Source organism: Hakea prostrata, chromosome 6, assembly GCF_041222555.1.
Source record: "Hakea prostrata isolate BN-2017 chromosome 6, UWA_Hpros_2, whole genome shotgun sequence".
Lineage (NCBI taxonomy): Eukaryota > Viridiplantae > Streptophyta > Magnoliopsida > Proteales > Proteaceae > Hakea > Hakea prostrata.
The window spans coordinates 12,581,858-12,590,227 of record NC_142605.1 but is presented as its reverse complement, the minus strand read 5'-3'; the positions used below and the strand labels follow the sequence as shown (position 1 = coordinate 12,590,227).

At 37.1% G+C, this 8,370-nt stretch overlaps 1 protein-coding gene across 6 annotated transcripts; it reads left to right on the top strand.

Annotated features, from left to right (window-relative positions):
* The first annotated feature begins 884 nt into the window (after positions 1 to 884).
* Positions 885 to 8,096, top strand: LOC149012265 (cysteine-rich receptor-like protein kinase 25). Of its 6 annotated transcripts, none has more exons than XM_089159070.1 (9): positions 885 to 1,138; positions 1,772 to 1,919; positions 2,189 to 2,724; positions 3,390 to 3,512; positions 5,645 to 5,766; positions 5,884 to 6,094; positions 6,241 to 6,478; positions 6,657 to 6,807; positions 6,917 to 8,096. In XM_089159070.1, the coding sequence occupies exons 2-9, from the start codon at positions 1,888 to 1,890 to the stop codon at positions 7,217 to 7,219; spliced, it is 1,716 nt and encodes a 571-aa protein (XP_089015196.1). In that variant the 5' UTR covers positions 885 to 1,138; positions 1,772 to 1,887; the 3' UTR covers positions 7,220 to 8,096. The 6 variants fall into 6 exon arrangements, with proteins under 6 accessions (XP_089015196.1, XP_089015195.1, XP_089015193.1 ...); XM_089159069.1 differs by having other exon boundaries at positions 2,003 to 2,724; XM_089159067.1 differs by adding an exon at positions 1,423 to 1,538 and having other exon boundaries at positions 1,772 to 2,724.
* Positions 8,097 to 8,370: the final 274 nt, after the last annotated feature.

Here is an 8,370-nt window from a genome sequence, read left to right as displayed (position 1 = left end):
AATTATGTGGTTTTTTCATTATTTTAAGTTGTTTGGTATCTATTATTAGTTTTATTTTTATTTAAAATAATAAAAAAATTTATAAAATTCTTAATGAATTTTTTTTTTTATTATGAATTAGAGTGAGAATTTCATTTTCTTTATTTATGCACAAGTTTACTTAAAATTTAATAGTTAAGATGAAAGTAAAATAGTCAATACACATTTTTTTTTATAAAAAAACATACTTTTTCCCTCTTTTATCACTTGTTCATTATTATTAACTAACAATTTTTTATTTTGACACCAAACTTATTTTTCATTCCATAATTTATTTTTGATAAATTCACCAAGCCATTTTTCATTCTTGACCAATAATGAATTCTTGTACTTATTCATTTTAAATAGACATAATAGAGAATGAGAATTGATACCTAACAAAGCTTTAGATAATCAACAGTTGATCAAGATTAAAAATGGACTAGAGGAAAGTGCTTCTGATTGTCTTCCCATTATTCAAATTATCCAAATTTTAACCTTTAAGTTTCTGAGTTTTGAGGCAATGTATGTAGCTAGGGGATCAAACATAGTTTCAAATCGCCTAGCCAAGATGGCTCTCTTTTGGAGGGAAGGGAGAGATTCACCTGTATCCACTACTTGGTTATTAGAGCTTTGCTCGACTTCGCTGGTTTTTTACCAATCGATAGAATGTTTGATTACCCAAAAAAGATAGAATGTCTGATTAGCCAAAAAGAAGGCCGTTATCATATGAATGTGTAATAGATTACAAAAAAAAAACAATGTGTAACCAGGAACAATTTTTTTTCCCCTTTTCTTTTCTCTTAAGACATATGACCAAGGTATATTATGTGACCGAAACATTTCGGCTAAAAATGGCTAAACCAAGCATCGAAACAACAATCAAAAGTCATCGTGAAATCGCCGAACAGGCGAAATATGAGCGGAAATCGAAGCTTTCGCTGCCCAACGGTGTGAGTGTTACCGCTGCAGGTGTTATGGGATACCGGAAGAGAGGAAGAGAGGAAGAGAACGATGGTTCAAAGCTTTTTCCTTCACCTTCTCTGACTTTGACAATGGAAAAGCCTCACAGCCCTCATCGCTGCAACTCTTCTCTACCACCGCAGGTCTGCAAGTACATGTACGACCTCTCTTTTTTCTCTCTCTCCTTTTACGTGAAGTAGCAGCAAGATTCGAGTAACTCTAGAGACTCGATTTTATGAAAGTTCTACTACCAAAAGTTGCCGTATCGATGGTGTCGCCATTCACTAACAAGCGATTTTGTTTAAAATTGCGGCTTTCCGCTAAAATTGAATCTGGACCGAATAGAATAACATTTCAGTCTTCAACTGCTATACGGAACTGATCTTTTTCTTTTCTTTTCTTTTATTTTTTCTTTCGAAAACGTTGTTTATTCTAAACTAGTCGAGTTCACCGGCCTATGCGGCGGTTGCCCGTCCTCTCTGTCTCTCCGTTTCTCTCCATGCGCTTCCCAGCATGGATCTAGGGTTAGCTTGACGCTGGCGGCGGATTCAGCGAAGGTGAAGCATTCTCATTAGCTAGTCCTTTGGGTAGTTTGTTCTTCCCCCATGTAAAATATAGTTAAGAAAAAATAGTTTTAAAATGATTTGATTTTCTTCACTCCAGTGTAGATTAATAAAAATGTCCTTTTCTCGCTGCAGTTCATTTTCCGTCACGTTATAGTCAATGATTCTATTGGCTTTCAATTTTATTTTTTAATTTTTTCTAAATGTTGTATGTTGTAAGCAAGCAGGTGGCGAGGAATCATCTTGGGATCATGGCAAATTGAAATAGTGGGGATTGATTGATCATGATGGAAGAATTTCCTTTCCCCTGGTTGACATTCCGGATCGGACTTGGTTAATTTCGATGGGGAAGCTAAACTTCAGGCAGTGCCTTATGTAAGTAGAATCGTCATGCTTTGTTTCAACCGCAAGTTGCTGTTCTATTTGTTTTCTTCAATCCTGAGATACTTAGATCTCAGCACAGCTCAACAGCCCACCTTGGTTTACAACTTCTGTGGTGGCAATAATTATACTAGTAGTAGCCCGCTTGGATCCACTATCAATTTGCTGCTCTCTTCACTATCTTCTGCTTCATTGAAGAATAAGTTCTATAACACCACTAGTGGGCAGAGCCCAGATACAGTTTATGGCCTCTTCCTTTGCAGAGGTGATGTTACACCTGATGTATGCCAGAGTTGCATCCATGCAGCATCGAAAGACATCAAGCAAGCTTGCCCATTTGAGGATGAGGCAATCACATGGTATGATAAATGCATGTTACGGTACTCTACCAGGGATATTTTCTCCCATATGGAACAGTCACTACTAGTTTTTCAAACTGACAGTGAAAATGTTACTGATCCAGAGCAGTTCAATCAGATGTTAAGTCATCTATTGAACAAGCTTGCGTCTCAGGCTTCATCACCTTCTTCAACCGACATGTTTGCTACTGGAAGAGAGAACGTTGCAACATTTCAGACGATATATGGGCTAGTGCAGTGCACTCCTGATATTTCTTACAGTGATTGTAATCAATGCCTAGTAGGAGCTGTTGCTCAGGTTCCAAAATGTTGCAATGGAAGTCAAGCTGCAGGGGTTTTTCAACCCAGTTGTAATTTGATGTACGGCGTAGATGCCTTCTATCAAATTGATTCCAATTTGTCAGCTCCCCCACCTTCACCAGACACAAATTCCAGAGAGAGTAAGTCTCTTTTTCCTTTTCCTTTTCACTTCTTATTACAGATTCAAAAATTAAATTACCAGGTGTAAGAGATCTTGTCAAACCAGAGCCTTGGCATAATTTGGATCGGACATGACCTCAAAAATCTGCTCTATATGTCCTCAGAGTTTGTGTCTTGGGCAGTTCTAATAGAATTTGTACTTGTATATTGTTAACCCTTCAGTGTTTGGCTGCTCCTTCTAAGAAAGGACCATAAAAAAGTATCCAAACTGATCTCTAATTCAGCTGAACCTTCCTTCCTTTTCTTTTTTCTTTTTGTTTTTCCCCAATGGATTTCCTATTATATGTAGCGAGCTCATGTCTTAGTTCATTTTATAAGGTTGGTCTCAGACTCAAGGATATCAATTGTTAACAGGCTGTTGCTGAAGAGACAACTAGCCCAGCAAACCAAAGCACTATAAAAAGAGTTTATAGCTTTTTGGCTTTCAAAAACACATCAGTTTCCCAAGATTAATCTTTTTCTAATTCTCAATTGGCTTGACCATAGGATATGTTTGACCAGTAGGACTGACTCTGTTCAGCCTGATGCCAACCTTGTTTACTCAATTATGAATATTTTTTCATCTAATAGCAATTTGATGTATCTCTTAACGAATGATAACTTTTTGTTTTTTTCATTTATGTAGGAAAGAGGAGCAATACACTTCATATTGTGATTATCGTTACTGTCCCAATAGTTGTAATAGTGATACTCTTTATTGTGTGCTTCTTCTATGTACAGAGGAAAAACTGTGAGCAGAAAGACAATTGTAAGCAACTTATTTTCCATGATGTTGCTTGTTCTTTTGATAGACTATTGCCATTGTTCAAACTATTGTGAATAACAAAAACTTGTCATGGCATTGACAGCAATGAAGTAAAGCTTCAAAAGCCATGTACTTCAGATATCCAACATAATTAATGAACTCCAGAGCTAGTTCTTTGGAAATGCTTCATGTGATCTTTAATGTTTGGGCCCTACTAGAAGGTTGTTGAATTAGCTGGCATCTGTCCACTGTAAACAAGTAATTGACTACTCAATAAGCATTTATCATCTAAGAAATGTTGTTGGGAATACCATGGAGTAGACATGTTAATTTGCATATCTTATGTTAAGTTGTGGAGTTGATATCTTAAATTATTTCCAATTGATATTGGATATTCATTAGGTCCAAATTTACTATCATTCTATCTTTTTCCAACAGTCTCTTAATGAGTAGCTATGTTCCAGTTGCCTCTATCTCATTGCTTTCTGTTATTTCCAATTCTTTCTTGGTAATAACTTTGAACTTCACAACTTAATTTTGTCTAATGCAAGGGAATAAGTGTAGGGTTGGGTTCTAATAGAAGCTACTTCTGATAATAATCATTGGCTCATTTCACAGGAAATAAAAAATTAATCCTATCTAGTTAGAGACCTTGACACAGTAGAAACTATTTCTTGAATAGTTTTTCAAGCTTGTGGGCCGACCTCAGCACAGCATTAAGGTCCCTCAATTGCAATTTAGGGGTCAGGAGTTGATTCAGGAAACAGCCTCTCTGTAAACCAGGGATAAGGCTGTGTACATTTCCTCAGACCCCAAAGTGGCATTCTCATTTTGCTTATTGTCTATCCAGGAACCGTGTTGACTCAATTCAGTTAGTTTTCCTGTCTTGGGCAAGGTCGTCAATGTCCACATCCAAGTACTGAAACTCTAGATTCCTTGTTATACCAATTATGTTTGGTAATCAACCAACTCTAGCTTTCTTCTCTCCCTCTCCTCTCTCTCTCTCTCTCCCTCTCCCCCCCTTTTCTGGTCTAGTTATCTCCCTTGACACCATGTTGACTCAATTCAATTTTCAGCTGTTTTCTTTTGTGCAACTCTTGTTTTCTTAGGGGAAGAGTCTTTTGTTCTAAATCTGTCATGCCATCTTTTGTTCAATAATCCAATCAATGAGCAGGAATTAGATTTCAGCCGTTGGATAAATACAATTCAGTTAATGGATCATGGGGTAGTCGAGTTACAGAAGGGAGGGTGGGAGATGGGAGGGCAGAGGTGGAGGATGGAAAGGGGGAATTGGGGATGAGCTGGGTGTGTAGATGCGGGGGTGGAGATGGGTGTGGGCATGGTTGCATGGTTGCAGGGCCGAGGGCAGGGAGAGGGTGACTGAGAGAGAGAGAGAGAGAGAGAGAGAGAGAGAGAGAGAGAGAGAGAGAGTCTGTTGGAAGTCCAACTAGACAATTATCCACAACTCAAAACATTGTACTATTTTGTAGCCTACAATAAAGAAAGTGGTTGCATAGTCTTTTGGAACCACCTTGATTACACAGATCTTTTCTTTTACAAATTTGCTACTTCTTGTCTGCATATTTACTGAATTGCCATTGGCCCTTGGGTGGGATATAGTGATTCAAGTCAGGATTTTCAAGCTCTAGAGTGCATTATTTGTTATCAGGGATGAATCTAAGCCATGGATTCCAACATTTCAAGTACCAGAGTTTGTTTTTGCAACAGAAAAATTGTAACTTTGCTCATCCATAATAAGCAAAATGATAATTTCTCTTGTGGCCTGTGGTGGAAATACTGTCAAAAGCCAATGATATAATTAGACATCAGCATAGCTCTTCCTTTCTCTGAAAGACCTTCCTCTTTACACTAATCCTATAGTTTACTCTATCTTGTATTATTGCCAATCCATCCCCAGTTAACAAATACTAATCCCTTTGCTTTTCTTTTTCTCTTAGCCTACCTAATAGTTGCTTCCAAATTTTGATTTATTACATGTTTGCCATTTCCACTGCAAATGTGTGAGTACTTGCAGTTGGATAAAATAATATCAATAAAAACTGCCATAGATTATTGTGAAATTGTGCTTTGTGGATGTAAAGAATTTGATTGACATTTCTGTTATGTTTGTCAAGTGATGGATGAGATTACAACTGCCGAATCCTTGCAATTCAGCTTCACTTCAATATCAACTGCCACAAATAAGTTTTCCAATGCTAATAAGCTTGGGGAAGGCGGATTTGGTTCTGTTTACAAGGTATTGAAAATTTCATCGTGGGTCTACAATGTGCCAACGTTTGTTGTATCCACATTCTTATAGTTTCTTGATCTATTCCCAAAGAATATCACTTAACATGTCTAACATTACCACCAGGGTACACTACCAGATGGACAAGAAATAGCTGTTAAGAGACTATCCAGAAACTCCTCACAGGGTGAAGTAGAATTTAAGAATGAGGTGGCACTATTAGCACAGCTTCAGCACAGAAATCTTGTTAGACTGTTAGGCTTCTGTTTGGAAGGAGAAGAAAAGCATTTAGTCTATGAACTTGTCCCCAACCGAAGTCTTGATTCCTTCCTCTTTGGTTTGGTTCACCTTATCTTTGGCTATTCAACTTTAAAGTTTTCTAAATTAGATGTTGATCCATATTAGTGCATTGATGATCTATTATTTGCAACTGGGTTGGTAAACCATGGTACTAATGTGATGTTCTTCTGGATATATGGATAGACCCTGCAAGAAGTGCAGATTTGCAGTGGGAACAACGCTACAGAATCATACAAGGGATTGCCCGAGGACTTCTTTATCTTCATGAAGATTCTCATTTTAGGATTATTCATCGGGATCTTAAACCGAGCAATATTTTGCTTGATGCAGACATGAATCCAAAAATTTCGGATTTTGGGTTGGCAAGGCTAGTTTTGATGGATCAGACACAAGACAACACCAGCAAAATTGCTGGTACACTGTAAGTTCTTTGAGTCCACATACCCAGGTTTGATGTAGTTACGACAGAATTCTAAATTGCAGATATTTAATGTTTTATTTTTTGAATTCTGAATGTGGAGATGTTTCACTATTCTATATGTGCATCTTAAATAAGTGAATATGACTATTAACAAAAATTGATGGTATTTGTGGTGCAGTGGATACATGTCCCCAGAATATGCTGCAAGGGGTTTATTTTCATTTAAATCTGATGCCTACAGCTTTGGTGTTATCTTGCTTGAGATTCTAAGTGGGAAAAGAACTAGCACTTTCTTCCACTCACAGGATGATCAGACTCTCCTTGAATATGTATGTCTCAAAAACTCAATTAACACTACCTAGATTTCTTCTTCCAGTGTATTTTCCCCCCCCCCCCCCCCCCCCCCTCCATGTCTAACATATGTGTCAAATATTATAGGCCTGGAGACTATGGCTTGATGGCAGGGGTCTGGAGTTCATAGATCCTCTAATAAAGAACTCATGCCCAGCAACCGAAGTTCTGAAATGCCTCCTCATAGGGCTTTTGTGTGTCCAAGAAGATGCTATGTGCAGACCCACCATGTCATCTATTGTTGTGATGTTTAAAAGGAGACTACATGTCCTGCCTCAACCTAGGAAACCTGCATTTCTTATGGGGAGCAGCAATGTGCAGTCGATCAGTGGTACGTCAGTGAGTGCAGAAACTTGTTCAGCAGCCCTTCTTCGTTATTCTGCTAGATGAAGAATGTTTACAGCAACATCTAACTATCCGAGAAGAGATTTTAATGGTCAGCATCCTCCATAAATCTGTAGTTCTGTTTGCGTTAGGTCAGCCTCCATAATATTGGCTAATGTGATGTCGTATCAAAATCTTTCTATTTTTCCTGCTACAAGATAACCAGAGATTCAACTTACTACGTGTGATTCCAAGTTAGTAGTTTTCTAAGCTTATTATACTATCTTAGATCTGATCATAAAATTGTAGTACTACTTTTTTCTTTCTTTCATTCTTGCTTTTGATTTTACAGGCATCATTCTACATTCAAAGCAACCAGTAGAAGTAGTAATTACAAAAAATTTATAACTATGAGCAGAAAATGTCCTATGGGTATTGACAATACTACAACCATGGTTCGAAAAATTGAATAAGAATCTATGGAATCCAAAAAAATGCAAGAAACAAGAAGATTCACTCAAGAAAAGTAAGAACTGCAACATGAAAGCTCAGAAATTCATGAAGAACAACAAGAATCTCAACAAAAAACAAGAGATTCACGTAGGATCAGCAGAAATTTCAAGAAAGAAGTGCAAAATCAGCAAAAAGCAAAAGGAGACAGAAACACAAAGAAAACAAAGTTCAAAGAACCAAAGAAAGTCCTGCAAGAATGGAATCAAAACCTAAAAAGAACCCCAGTGGGACGACCTGTTCTCTGATACCATGTAATACCAAACTGATAGGGATTAATCAGATGAAGCCAATGGTTCACCATAGAATTTTTTTTTTCTTTCTTGTCCAATGGTTCATCATATATTTATTTATATAAGAGAACACATTTAAAATAAACTTTTCAAATTGCATTAAGGATTACAATTGTATAACTGATTACAAACTACCTAAATTACCCTGAATAATCAATGCTCCGCCCCCCCCCCTGCCTTCCCTTTTTTTGCATGGTCAACTTTCACATGATAAACAAACTAATTCTTCCATTGCCAAATAAAATTTCATTAATTTATTTTAAAATGATTATCCTTTATCATCTGTAGTTGAAACATATACATTTATTAATACGTGGACATTTTTCTTTTTGAAGCTATTAACTTTACGTAAGAGGGGGTAAATTATTGTATATATTTATGGGGTTTCACCATTGGGAAATTTATGTCGGCCAT